General features: G+C 46.8%; 1 protein-coding gene across 4 annotated transcripts in view; it reads left to right on the top strand.

Moving 5' to 3' along the window:
- WWP1 (WW domain containing E3 ubiquitin protein ligase 1) overlaps positions 1-14,190 on the top strand; it is a 79,814-nt gene extending 65,624 nt beyond the window's left edge. For 3 of the 4 annotated variants that reach the window (XM_033126856.1, XM_033126857.1, XM_033126855.1), the window contains exons 21-25: positions 1,532-1,652; positions 5,019-5,123; positions 7,268-7,364; positions 7,688-7,760; positions 10,016-10,115. In XM_033126856.1, the coding sequence (XP_032982747.1) occupies positions 1,532-1,652; positions 5,019-5,123; positions 7,268-7,364; positions 7,688-7,760; positions 10,016-10,115 (496 nt within the window). Of the gene's footprint in view, positions 1-1,531; positions 1,653-5,018; positions 5,124-7,267; positions 7,365-7,687; positions 7,761-10,015 lie in introns of all 4 variants that reach the window. The other variant, XM_033126853.1, reaches the window with a different exon arrangement.
- Positions 14,191-14,831: the final 641 nt, after the last annotated feature.

Below are 14,831 nucleotides of genomic sequence, written 5' to 3'. Positions count from 1 at the left end.
CTACTAGGAGTTGGTATCTGATCCTGAAGTATCAGTTTAGCGAGGATTTTGTTTCAGTCTTTAATATACTGACAGACTATAACCTTGTTTTTAATCTTGTTCTTTAAAATCCTGTGATGACACTTGTTTCTTAGTTGTGGTACTCAGTTGTGCACACAGTAGGGCCCGGTACAGTCTTTTAGGAGGCGGGTCCAGCGGGAGCAGAGGACTCAGGAGAGTGAAGGGATGGTTTTATCCTGGGACCTCCAGCTACTTGGCTGTGGGAACGTAGGCGGTGGTGAGAAACAGTAGCTACATAAGAGCCTCGTGTGGAGACCGTGCCTTAGTCTAAAGAAACTACGTGATGTCTAAGAAGCCTGGGTTTCTGCTGTATTAGAAGACTCATGAAAAACCAACCAGATGGGATGACGAGAGTGGGGTCCGAGGATGTCACAGGACGAGAAGGGTTCAGATTCGCTCCTTCCTTCATATGGTGGGGAGACGTGTACATGAAATATTTGTTGACTGAGGTCACGGATCGGCCGACAGTTGGATGTGTTGCAGGATATCCAAGGAGAGATGATTTACAAATTCCTTAATTGCGGGAGGAAAGCAGGATTTGGGAATTTCAGAATGAGTGGCCATTCTGTGGTGGTTGAAACTGGTAATTGTGAGATCATCTTTAGTTAGAGACTGGCTAGAAAAGAAGGCAGAGATGTCAGTGACACCAGCAGTTGTGGAACAATGACCCCAGTGAGGGGACCGGGGAGCAGCCAGCGCCAGGCCGGTCAGGGGTGCTGCTGGGGCTGGCCCGGTGAAGACGTGGAAAGCCAAACTACAGTGGTTTAAGCTTTGGGTGAAGGGCTGACAGGTGGAGCCAGTGAGGAGGGCTCTGGGCGCAGTGGGGCGCTGCGGCCGGGGGCTCAGAGTTGACGGGGATTGGAGGCTGCGGGCCAGGTTTGCCTCAGGAACAGGCGGCTGGAACGGCTGGCGGGCAGGTCGGTGTGCCTTTCTCGGGTCTCCAGCCCGGCTCCGCAGCTGCTGCCACTATTTTCTTCCTCTCCCTTCATTAGTGCCCTGCGCCACCGCTGCTCTGTGCGTCCCCTTGGATGTTTGTTTCCATCGTAAATTCCTTCCTCACTTGTGGTTAGGAAACCTCCAGGTTCCCCAGCAAGTGAGCCCGCAGAGACCCAGTCCTTCTCAGACGGGGACCATGACCCCCTCTGCTCCTGGCCCGCAGGTGGTCCCCAGGGCACCCTGGCTTCCCCGGGTGCAGGGCTGCTGAACCCCTTCCTGTGTCAGCAGTGCCTGGAGTGACGTGTTAGATAGGAACGAGCGGCGCTGGGATCTGGCCGTGCCCTGACAGGCCTCCCTTCTTACACCTGGGCATGTGCTGCAGCCGACCTGCTCGTAGGAGCTGGAAAGTTCCATGTGTGCGAGTCAGCGGCGCCCTTATTAGAGAGGAGAGGGTCTTTCAGAAGGGCGCGGTGTGTCTGAGCCGCTTGCCTCGCCCCCAGTCACCTAACCTATTTCACACCGTCTTTCTTTTCAGTTTGATGACCGAGTGGCGTTTCTCTCGAGGCGTTCAGGAGCAGACCAAAGCTTTCCTCGACGGCTTTAACGAAGTCGTCCCCCTCCAATGGCTGCAGTACTTCGACGAGAAGGAGCTGGAGGTCAGGCTGTGCGCTGTGCGCTATGGGTACTGGGAGGTGGGCTGCCCTTCAGGCCATTTGGGGTAAATCCTAGACTTGGGGAGGGTCCCGAGCTCTCCCACCCGTGATCAGATTTTAAAGTCATGAGTTCCTTGTGGTCTTAACTGTGTTTAGACTTCTTAAAAGTATATCAGGAATTCTTTTTCTCGGGGGGGTCCGGGGGTTGTGATAAAATACATATAACAGAAAATTTACAATTTTAACCATTTTAAGTGTAAGATCAATAATGTTAAGTATGTGCACATTATGCAGCCAATTCCAGAACTTTTTCGTCTAACAAAACTGACACTCTACACCCATTAAAGAGCACCCCTCCCCCCTCGGCAGTCCCTGGCACCCACCATTGGCTTTCTGTTTCCATGACGACCACTCTGGCTCCGTCTTAAGTGAAATCAGACATCATTGGTCTCACAGTGGCTGGCTTATTTCCCTCACAGCCATGTGACTTAGTTTGGCCATTCGATAATTTGCATTTACGGAGACTAATGTCCTGATTGGTTACTGATTTGCCCTCAGTTCATAGCACAAAGCTGAGAGAAAATATCCGTCCTTATTTGGTTTTGCTTTGCTTTGGTTTTTACTTCTGGTCTATTCTTTTACTCTCATTCATGTGCCTCTTAACCATGAATAACATCCCAATAATGGATATTCAAACCATTATCTAAAATAATGCTTGTTCATAATCATGCCCCTTTTTACGGGTTAAAAACCTGTTTAAACTTTAAGATACAAGTTATTCTTTACAAACACTCACCGTAACAAGAGTAGAAGGCACCTTTCTCAGTTTCATAAAGGGCATCGGCGAAAACGGGGAACCGTAATGTCCTCCTAACTGTGACACCTGAGTATTTCTCACAGACGGGACGAGGCAGAGACGTCCACTCTACTCTGAACGAGACGCCCCCCAACAAAGGAAGGCAGAAGCGGAAAGAAAAAGCACAAAGATTGGGAAGATGTAAAACTGTCTTTATTCACAATGATGATTGTCAACTTAGGAAATGCCAAGGAACCTACCAAAAAACTATTAGAAGTAATAGTGAATTTAACAAGACAACAAGGCACAAGATCAGGAATTAAAAAATCAGTTTGTATCTTCTCTATACTAGCAACAGACAAATTTGGAAATTGAAATTTTAAAGTTTCATTTACTAAAGCATCAAGAAATGAACAAACTTAACTAAAGACATGTACCGTGTTTCCCCAAAAATAAGACCAAGCTGGACCACCGGCTCTAATGTATCTTTTGGAGCAAAAATTAATATAAGATCCAGTCTTATTCTAATATAATATAAGACCGGGTCTTTATAATATAATAACTGTAATATAAGTATTATAATACCAGGTCTTATATTAATTTTTGCTCCAAAAGACGCGTTAGGTCTTATTTTCGGGGAAACATTATAAGATCTCTATACTAAGAACTCAAAACATTGCTCAGAACGATTAAGGGTGACTGTAGTACGTGGAGTGACATGTGACATACGACGGTAGGTATCGGAAGGCTCACTGTGGTAAAAATGTCAGTTCTCCAATTGTTCTGTATCGTCGACACAATCCCAGTCAACATCTCAGCTGAGATTCTGCAGTTACTAGGACATATAGGGGCTCTGGATTAGCCAGGCGGTTTAGGAAAAGGACAAGCTTGGAGGCGGTCCACTGCCTGACTGCAGGACTTAGTCCAGAGCCTGGGAGCTCAGGCAGTGTGGTTGGCGGAGGGCAGACGGACCATGGACCGCAGGCAGTCCAGACATAAGACCCACGTGAGCGGTCACCTGGTTTTTACCAGCGGGGCTAACGTATTTCAGTGGGAAAGCTAAGTGTTTGAATAGGGGATGCTGGATCAACAGGGCGCCCCCTGGAGGAAAACGTCCAGACGGGGAGCGCACGCCCAAAGGTTAGACTGTACTTGGTCTAAAACCAACTAAAACCTCCTGCATGTCAAGATACCGTCACGGAAATGAAAAGGCAGCCTGTACACTGGAGACGATGAGACAAAGGTCTTTTATCTAGAATCTGTAACCCAATGACAAGGCCAACCTTTCTTTAAAGGGGCAGAGACTCTCCATAAAAGCAGCTCAGTGATGGCGGGTAAGGATGTGAAGACGCGCGTCAGCCAATGGGAAATGCAAGCTAAAGCCCAGGGAAACCCCACTTGGGGACAGCGTGGCAGTCCTTAGGTGTGACTCCCATCAGCCATAGGCCTGCAGCGCCCCCACTAGTGGGTCCTTATGTCCCCGAATGGAGTGACGCGTCTGCGCACACAGCCTCCCCAGTGCTCGGCGCAGCTTGATGCATCAGGCAAGAACCTGCAGGACTGTCAGTGCCCAGCACCCCGTGACCGATAAACCAGGAACTTCCCGTGATGACATCTCAGCAGCAACACGGGTCTGTCTGGTGCCCACAGCCCCGAGCGTGCTCACGTAACGCTGCTGGGGGCCGAGCACGCTGCATGGTGCGCAGAAACCGATCCCGTGGGCTCCCGGGGCCAGATGGGACTGCGGGTTGACTGAGGGGACGGAATGGACACTTCCGCACGATTGTGGTACCGCAGGTATACACATGTCGACACTCATCTAACTGTGCCTAGAAGACTGACTGCATCTTACTGTCTGTAAATTAGTTCAAAACTGATTTAAGAGAAGTACATCAAAATAGGTATTATACTGTTTCTTTTGTTAGACATAAAATAGTTTCATCCCATATATAATCAGCTGGGGTTATTTGAAACTTGCACGTATGTACTTTAATCCAAAAGCCTGGATAAATGAATAACAGAGTATATTTTTAAGTAGATAAGATAGCATAGATTAAAAAGAAAAAAACAACCCAGAAATTTATTTTGAAAGTTATCAACAATCTGGATGCCTACCTTAGGATCTATTTATAGTAAAGAACCTCTTTTTAGAATACCTAATGTTTTTCTTGAATAGTTACCCTAAGTATTGTTTTCAGTTTGAGTTCAATAAAGAATTTTCTCAGGGGGGTGGGGGATGAGGGTGAGGGGGATCAAATGTATGGTGATGGAAGGGGAGCTGACTCTGGGTGGTGAACACACAGTGTGATTTATGGATGATGTGATACAGAATTGCACACCTGAAATCTATGTAATTTTACTAACAATTGTCACCCCAATAAATTAAAAATAAATTAAAAAAAAAAAAAAAATTTTCTCACTCTGGTAAAGTCCAAAGAATCCTTTTTTGGATAAATGGCCAGATTTTGTGGTGTTTGCTTAATGTGACCGTTCTCATCGCGCGTGTGTCGTCGTGCTGGCAGATTTCAGCCCCTGGCTGAATCCTGACTGACTGAGGCTCTGTTCGTCCCCAGGTCATGCTGTGTGGCATGCAGGAAGTGGACCTGGCCGACTGGCAGAGGAATACCGTGTACCGACACTACACCAGGAACAGCAAGCAAATCATTTGGTTTTGGCAGGTACCGGCTTTCATCTTTTTAAAGAAAGTTTTCTGAAAAATGTTTTCTAATGAAACAGTGGTTTAAAATACAGTTCATTTATAAATTGAGACTGCTTTGGACATGGGTTTTAGTCTTGGAATTCTAAATCAAAGTGAATAATGTGAATACTTGTCCAGAGATGCTTATTTGGACTAAATAAGTGTCTTCCTAAATGAAAGAAGACAGACTCTTCTTTCAGTAATAGCTTAATGGTAGTGGTTAGGTATAGCATTTTTTTTAGCAACATCAAAGTATTGTACAAATTCTACTTAATTCTAGAAGTAAAGGAGGAAGTATGTTTTTACTGAGAAAGTCAGAGCAGACACTTAATTCCTCTGAAGGTGCTGATATGCTAGGGAATTAGAACAACCTAAAGGGTCATGTCCAAGGACCAACTTCCCTTATCCTCCGCCCTCCCGTGGTTTCTGGGCGTCCACCTGCTGCGCACTAACGGGAAGCACATGTTACTTAACAGACTTCTGGTTTTGTGTTTATGTGACATTTACAATCTCTGGCCCGGGAGCTTCTTCACAGAAATCTAGGAATTGAGACTCATTTGAGCAACTTAGTGACCAGCCTGGCTTATGTTTAATTGTCACTTTTGGGAGAAAAGTATTCGTAGCTACAGAAAGGTTTTCCAAAAGTTGCATCTTTTCAGAAGGACAAGTGTCATGTGATTATTGCCTAATACTTTAAAGATGTGTGGACGTTTCTAGAAATCTGTCCTGTAGGTATGTTTCAACATGCCAGATGGCACGTGCCCGAGGACTTCCTGCAGTGTTACAGGCATACAGCCAGACCTGTCACACCTGAAGGCCCACGCGGAGGGAGCCAGTAAAAATGACAATATGTCCATTCTGTAATTCTGTGCTTTGGAATCATTCTTCTTTTAAAAAATGCAGACGAACAACAACATTAGCAAATGTTTCAGTACAGCGCTAAGGGGGACGGACGGAGAGTGTGACGTGCATTTGGTGGAAGGGCGCTTGTGGTCTGAGGTCAGAGCCTGCCTGTGAGCACAGGTGTGGAAGGCACGGGAGCCGCCGGACTGAGAGCCACAGCTGCTGTCACCCTTTGAGTTCTGTGCTGAGTGCCGCTACCCCCTGTGGTCATTTGGTGTAAAGGAAACAGGCAGGAATCGGGCCATGTTGGCTCTGACACTGAGTGCGTCGCAGGGTCTTTGGTCCTCTGTCCCGACTTGCTGTGTGGGTGTCTGCACACGTGTAAGTGTGCACGAACAGTTGTGATTTCTGAGGGGGGCTCGTCTCAGGGAAGTGGTGAGGTGTGTGCCAGCACTGCCCCCGAAGCCGTTGCTCGTGTTGACCAAGCGTGTGCGTGAGCACAGCTGTGCATGGAAACGTCCTGGCGACTGGCACGTTCGGCCTTGTCCTCTGTCCCGTCTGTAAGGCACATTGCTACTCAGTGCCCCAGACACTCAAGACGGTTCACATCAGCATGTCAGCACATCAGCCGTGTGACCCTCTGAAAACACACCGTGAACTAGAGTTCAGAGCGCCTGCTTTGGGTTTTCGGTTATGAAGAGCGGAGCTGGGAGAACGATGTTTACTCAGTAGCAGCGGGAAGTGTACGTTTGGCTTTGGTGCCGTAAAGGGGACCAGGGTAGTTGGCTCAGGTCAGGGGACAGGTTTAGAGCCCGACCAGACGGGAGTTTAGAGTGAGCTCTGCCACTTGCCAGCCGTCTCAGGGCGGGTTATTGCTCCTCTCCAAGCCTGTTTCCTTCCGTCCTGGGGATGCTGACGATAGGTAGGCACCCTCCCGAGGTGACAGCTAGGTGACAGCAGGGCCCTTTCAGCGAGCGACCTGAGACGAAGGGTGACTGACTGCTCACCGCCCACTTCCTGCCTGGCAGGCGGGCGTAACAGTGCCCGACCGCAGTGTCAGCCCCTTGACAGAAGACGGTGCCTGCTCTCAGCAGGGGCCCTCGGCCTCTGATGACAATGCCACAACTTATCACACAGCTTTGGAACCAATTTCAGTGTGAAATTTCTTATTCTTCAAGTTGACTCTTAATTTTCTAGAAGAAACGTAGGAGTAAGTGTCTACTACTTTCCTATTGAAGGTAATTGAGCGTTTATTTTATAGTAACTTTGATTCCGTTCCAGTTTGTGAAGGAGACAGACAATGAAGTGCGAATGCGCCTGCTGCAGTTTGTCACCGGGACCTGCCGCCTGCCACTGGGAGGCTTTGCCGAGCTCATGGGTAAGTGCGCTGGGGCGTCAGGGTCGTGTGTGCTCGTGGGCGGCGGGCCCAGGGGGAAGCCAGTTCGTGCTCAGTATCAGGTACAGCGTGAGACCGCAACGCGTGTCACAGCCCCGCTGGTCTCTGCTCCTCGGGGACTGAAGGAGAGAGGGGGCTGCAACGAGCTTTCCAGCTCTAAGGACCTTCTCTAGGCAGAAGCAAGTGACACTGGTTTATTCTGTACAGTTTGTAGGACTGTGTGTGACATGTTCTGTTATTTAACTAGTTGTCAAAACAAACAGTTGAAAGGACCAGCTACATTTTGTCTTATTTTCCTGCTTTAGGAAGTAACGGGCCTCAAAAATTCTGCATTGAAAAAGTTGGCAAAGACACCTGGTTACCAAGAAGCCATACATGGTAAGTTCCAGATTCCTAACTAGGAGCGTCAGTCTTTTGGATTTTAAATCAAGACCCGATGTAACTGCTGATTCATCAGAGCCAGGATTTGCCGTGAGAACAGGCTGGTAGCACAGCCTCCTGTCCCGGAACCCTGTAGGGCCGCTCCTCCTTGGTTATGGTAGCGCCCCGATTCCTACGCGATTCGGCACATACTTAGTGTCCACTGCGCATGAAGCAGAAGCCCCCCTGCTCCCCGCCTCCCGTGAGGTTTGCGCTCCCTGGAGAATGTGCCCAGGTTAGCAGGTGGCTGCTTGCAAGTTCCAGGGAGTCCTTGACGGAAACAGAGGTGCTGCGAGAGGGGCCTCCGGGGCAAAGGGCGCCCACGTTTGAGTGAGTTTGCAGAGACAGCGGGTGACTGGGGTGGGGCCGAATGCTGGAGGGCCCCCAGGAAGGAGGTAGGAGGCGGCTTGGGAGGGGCTCAGACAGCTGGCAGATGGGACAGGAGCCGGGTGCAGGCGTGGCCGCGGGGCGGGCGGTCAGGGACCGCCACTGGCCAGCAGGCACGGGTCCGGGAGGTCACAGCAGGCCTGCTAAGCCCTCATGGCCCTCTTGCTGCTCCGAGGCTGGCCCTGATGCATGCACGCCGCTGTCTCAGCACAGACCGGGCAGTGGCAGGACCCCGTCAGTGTCCCTCCGCTGAACGCACAGAAGCCAGGGCACAGCTGGCTGTTCCGCCAGCGATGTGGTGAAATCCCCTACATTCATCTTGAGCTTGAGTGTGTGTCCCCTCAGGACTCATGCTGCCTGAGTTGGAAGCTGGTCAGGTTGCCTTTTCTACGGAACACTTTTGACTTGAACGAAGGACTAACAGGCAAACTGTGTATTCAGGTCACATATTTGGGAAACATTTTCTTGAAGTATAAAGTAAGCCTGTCACTTCAAGGATGACTGACAGCATTTGTGGGCAGTGGTAAAAGTTGAGTTTTTGAGCAAAAGTTAGAATTTTGGAAACTTGTAAATTGCCATCGTGAGCTTGGCCGCTTCAAGATGTTTCTGGTGAGACTGGTGGTGGTACTGACAGGAGTGATTTTTTTCCCCTATTATATAATTAAATGTCACATTCGGAAATTCTTTGTAACTTGGTGAACCAGTATTTCCAAATGACAAATGCACGTTACACAATCATGCGTGGGGAAGAGACCCGTTCAGAGAGAAAGAAATCAATAGAGCACAAGAACTCATTGTAACCTTGTGACTCTAGTATGGGATCAAAGAACAGCCACAATTATGTGAAGAAAAGGACAAGCGCGCATCTCTGTTACCTAACAGCGTATCTGTGGGGACAGGTTCTCACCAGAATATAGTGTAAGAGGGAAAGCACACAGACACCGGAAACCAAATGCCTTATATTAAGGCAGAAACTAAAAAGATTTGCAAAAAACCAGTGTCTCTTTACACTATTTTGTGAAAAATTGGTATTTTTAAATTTCTGAGTTTTAACTTCTAATATAGTAAATATCAACAGATGTACTCCCCATAAACAACAGCTCCTTGGGGTTCTCAGTGTTTTAAGTGTGAAAAGGGATCCTGTGACCACAGACATTAGAACCCCGGTCGAGATGAAGCTGGTGAGCCCAACGGAGAAGGTGCAGCTGAGGCAGGTTCATACCCAAAGGAGAGGACCCTTTAAGATAGGGAGAGGAAGGAATGTGGGTGGGAAACTGTAGATTTTCAATTCTGTGATGGGAAAATAGTTACCAACTGTTAGTTTCAGTTTTCTCAAAGCGTAAGGTGAGTGAAGAAAGGAAAAACTAAGAGAATGGGAGAGCTGTCAGGGCAGAGCCGACAGGCAGGTACCGGGGCACGGGCGGAGGTGCTGGCAAGAGAGGGTAGTAGCCCCCTGGATCCCGTTCATCTAAAGTGACACTAGATGGCCTGGGAGCAGGATTTCCTGCGTCAGCACAGGAGTGAGAACAGAGTTTGAATTCATTGAGGACGGGAGCTTCACTGATTAGTAAGTTCAAGAGGGAGACACAAGATGTGAGTCTTAGCAGAGCAGGGATGACAGCGATGGCCCATGTTTTCCGGGAATGTAAGAGCCCCTAGGAATAGGTCTTCCGTCTGAGCGGCTGCCCTAAGAACTCTGTGTTAATGAAGGAGTACCCTCGTCAAAAACTAGTTTTCATTTCGTGTTTCAGATGTGTTTTAAAAATACTGTATTACAAGTCTTTGCAGTTTATGTTATTGAAAACATCTGATTTTGTTTTGTTTAGCTTTAATCGCTTGGATCTACCACCATATAAGAGTTATGAACAACTAAAGGAAAAACTTCTTTTTGCTATAGAAGAGACAGAAGGATTTGGACAAGAATAAACGTGACTTCTTGTCTTGGAGGAGCGCTTGCATTTAACTAACCCAGCCAAGAAAAGTTGCACAGATAAGTTGTATAAGCTGTTCGTTCTGTACAGTGAATTTTCTGAACGTCTCCAAGTAGTTTTCCGTTCTTCCACAGAAATATGCAAGCAAAATAATTCATCCTTTTTTACTTTATTTATTGTTCCCTTGAAATGACTGACCAGGAAAAAGATCATCCTTAAATTTTGAAACAAGAGACTATTAAAAATAAGTATATATCTCTATAAGCATATATGATGGCGGCTCTAGTTTTATAGAGCTCCAAGTGTATTAAACACGACAGCCATTCATTCACAAATGATCTGGATTTGCTTTCCTTTGTTTCTCCCGAATCCAGGGAAAAAGTGGGGGCTGCTCCCTGTCCCTTCGGAGCGTTCCCTGAGGGCTGAGGCACATGGCTGTTCAGGAAGATATTTAAGGGCTCAGGCCAAATCTTATGTCGACTGTGTGAAAAATGCTGCTGGATTTTCTGAAGACAGGTGCTGGAACCTGTTGAGTTGTTTTAAATAAACCCAATAGTGGAAAATGTTCCCTCGTTGCGACATCACTGATACAAAGCAAGGAATGAAACCATGCTTCCATGAAGGGTGGTCGGGTACTACGTAGGTGGGACCTCCAGACCCTTTAGTTTAGTCTGAGATTGGAAAGAATTCACGGAAAAGCAGAGAGGCTTGTTTACATGTTACCTCGGGATGCGAAGTATTTGTGGAATTAAAAAGAATCAGGCACGCCTGTACTTTTAAATGTGATGTTCTTTAAATTTAGTTCATAATAAATTGATGCAATTTGATACTTAGGAAACGTTTATGCTTTGGTTTGTGTTCAAAGTTCTGGTTTCCTAAAAGTAGATGGATTGAAATTTCGCATAAGCTTTGAACAGTCAAATGAGTCTAATGATTTTCTATTAGTGTCTGAGTATCTCCAGTCTTTTAAAATTTATGAAATTCTGTCTTTGAATTAAATAAGCATATAAAAAAATCTTTTTGGTCATCCCCCCAATTTTATATAGATCATTATTTTTGTCCTAGTTAATAACACTTTTTAATTGTTTTTCATTATGAAGGGCATTTGCTGAACTACAAAGATGTTTAACAAATTAAAATCTAATGTGAATGATATTAATGCTACTTTAGCAAACTGGGCTTCCTTATTAGTACAAAAATAGAAATTTGTATAATTTCAATATGGACTGTAAATTTCATTAACTTAAATTTTTTTATAACCACGGAACCGACATCTTAGAATGTTGTAATATATTTCACTGCTAAGTACATACGAAAAATATTAGTATACAATTTAATTTCCCTAAACAGTTTGTTTTGCCAAAATTTTATTTTTCTATAAATTTAGATTGTGCTCTGCATTTTTATTCAAAACTCACAGTGAAGACGCAATAAAGGCAGTGATCCGCTTGGTTGAGTAGACTCCTTTCCCAAATCCTAATTACTGACACTGGTTATTTATTTTCAAGCCTAAAGAATTAGAAAAAATTCTAATGTATACGACAAATTATGCATGAGAAGGTGACCATTCTCCCAAAGTGCTGCTCACGTTATATCTTACTTAAGAGTCATGTATTAGACACATACCAGGTGCCACTGCTGGCTGCTTTCTGCTGTGACAGGTGTTGTCACTCAGTGGAGGTGTGACCACAGCATCCAGGACGCTTCCAGGGTACTGGTTCCCCTCCTCACTTCAAGGAAAAAATTACTGTCACCAGGTGAGGTCACACACGCCCAGAGGCAACTCACCAGGATTTGCTCTCAATTTATATCCACTCAGTGGCAGTGGGACAAGCCTGAGAAATGTGGCCACCTCCTGTCCTGTGCGGGGCTCACTGCCTGGACACAGGTGGGTGGGAAGCTCAGCCACTCACGCTGCCGGTGACCTGAGCCAGGGGAAGGGTCATGGGCGCAACACTATTTCATCTGTCAGACTGGTTGTCTGTCTTCCATGGAAAGAAACTGGAAGTGGTTTTTGTTTCCCGTACCTGCTAGGCAGGTAAAGCCGAAAGGGTTACTGAAACACCCTGCAGCCTTTGGCGAACCACCTAACTAACCCTTCTTATTTATCCTCGAAAGTAGGCCGGGTGGCACGTGGCAGCAGTGCTGCTCCCCCCCGCCCCACACACACGCACGACTTAATCCATTGACCTGAAACGCCAGGGCCTTCTGCCTCCTGAGGCTCCTTCCAGGTACCAGCCAGCACCCCCACTGCTCCGAGGGCAGGGCAGTGGGTCAGAACAGGACGTCTGTTACACAAGCTGCACGGCTCTGCCAAAGGACTCAAACCCTCCTCCTTTTTCCTCCTCACGGTAACGTCCAGGCACACAATCCAGAACAGTCTACAGTGAGCACCACACCAAAGCAAAAACTGCTGCCCAAATAACGCTCCAACCACAGAACATACAAGTCCAAAGTGGCACCTCCTAAATTCCAGATTTCTTCTCCCCGATCCCAACACTCGAGAACACAGTCAGCTGCTAACGGCCCTGACCATGTTCTGTGATCCTCACAACTCCGTGAGGTTGGTGCCTTTTGCTTTATCACTGTCACAATGATGCTTATTTAGAGAGAAGGAAAGTGAGCCTGAGGTGTCATTTTTACCAAGTCCACAGCCTGTCATTAAACGCTCAGTTGGGAAAATTTTGCCAACAAGACTTCCACGAGAGCTTTCAGGTCCTTCCAGGTAACAGCCACTTGGCACATTCAGACTATTTCTCACCACCTCAAAGTGAGACAGAGCTCTAGAAGGAGAGGTCGCTGGACCTCCCCAGCCGGTCTGTGCTGCTGAGACCACGAGCACCGTGTGTGCCCGTCTCAGAGAGCAGGTGGGACCTGGGGATCACCCCAGGAGGAGGCAGCAGGGGTCGGCCCGAGGGAGGGGACAATGAAAAGAACCAGGGTGAGACCTGGGGCTCAGATTCCTGGAAGTCCAGAGGAAGAGAGTGAGAACGTGCATGGGGCCAGAACCCGGGCCAGGGCCTGTCGGGGGAGGCAGATTGCACACCAGTTGGGTGACGGACCCCGCCTCCGAGCATTCATCCCAGACTTGGACATTTATGTCGCCGGGAGCCACGCCTAATGTACACAGCAGCCCTGGTGGGACACGGCCTGCCTCCCCTTCAGAGGGTACTTACATGACCTGTATTCCCACACAATGAAATACAATCAACAATAAAAAAAAGAACGACGGACTGAATTTAGATGGCTTGCAAAGGAATTGTCCTGAATGAAAAAGCCAATCTCCAAAGATCACACTCATCCTAATCCTATTTACATATCATTCCTGAAATGAGAACTCACTAGTGGTTGCCAAGATCCTGAGAAGAGAGGAGAAGGGAGGGGAGGGGGATGTGACTAAAGGGACAGCACCTGGGCTCTTGGTGACGGTGGCAGTTCTGTATCGCCACTGTGTGGTTACTAGTCTGCACGTGTGTTAAAACTGCACAGAACACACATGTACACAATTGAGAGTATCTAAAAGTGGCCAGGTCTCTGATGTGTTACCACTGGGACAAACTAGGGGAAGGATATGCAGGACTTCTTGGTACTATTGTTTCTTTGCAACTACTTATGAATCTATAATTACTTCAAAGGAAAACTTTTTTAAAGTTCTATGAAATATCAGAAGATAGACCTTCCCCCAATAAAAGTCTTTATTACTGAAAGACACTTCATTTTGTAAAAACAATGTAGCTGAGGGTGTTTTTTAGCCCAAACTTCTCACCTGGTTTGATTGCTGGTAACTCAACACACACACAAATTACCCTCCAGCAAACAACATTCAAAGTCACTCTAAAGAAAAACCTGAAAGAGAAAATTTCTGATGAAAATACTCAAAATACAAAAACCAGCAAAATTCTTGAACACAACACACTAACATGAATTAAATGTGAATAAATACAATATGAAAAAAATCCAAATTAGAAATTCAAAACTCAGAACTGGACAAACATGAAGATGAAGATTAAAATGCCTGCTGCCCAAGATCAGAAAAAAAATTAAAGACACAAACTTTAAAACTTTTTGTCCTCATAAATGAAGACAAAAAGTATCTAAGGAAGAAAAGCAAAAATAAAGGGACATGGTAGAGAACTGAAAAGAGCCAAGAAGATGAAGCTGGAAGAGGACAAAAGCCGTGGGAGAGAAGTGAATACAAAGCGAGGCCAGGAAGGCCCCTCTCCCCCCACTGAGTGGCAGTCCCTGCGCGGGGTGGGTGCGGCGGGCGGGTCTCAGCACCCAGTAGGCCACCCTGGACCCAGGGACCACCTGTAAGATGACTGGACTGGCCCTTCACACAGCGCTCCGAGAAAGAAGATGAGGGAACTGTTTTAGATTTTAAAAAACTAAGGCGGAACACCACATGCAATGTACGATGTTTGGATCCTGGTTTTAAAAAATGTAGATATTTTGGGACATTTGAGGCCATTTAAACAAGAGATCATTAGAGGATAAAGAATCACTTGTAACTTCCTAGCTGTGACAATGGCTTTGTGAAGGATGTCCTTATCTGAGATGAGGCTCAGTGTGTGGGGATGAAGTGTGTTGTCTGTAGTTTCAGGTTTGAAATACTTATAAATACACACGTCCAGTCAGAGACGGGTATACAGCCCACTCCTGTGTTTTCCTTGTTTGAGAACACACATGATGCACCAACAGCACACACTCCCCG

This window comes from Rhinolophus ferrumequinum, chromosome 14 (assembly GCF_004115265.2).
Source record: "Rhinolophus ferrumequinum isolate MPI-CBG mRhiFer1 chromosome 14, mRhiFer1_v1.p, whole genome shotgun sequence".
Taxonomy (NCBI): Eukaryota; Metazoa; Chordata; class Mammalia; order Chiroptera; family Rhinolophidae; genus Rhinolophus; species Rhinolophus ferrumequinum.
The sequence above is the reverse complement of the archived record's forward strand: the minus strand, read 5'-3'. Positions and strand labels throughout refer to the sequence as shown.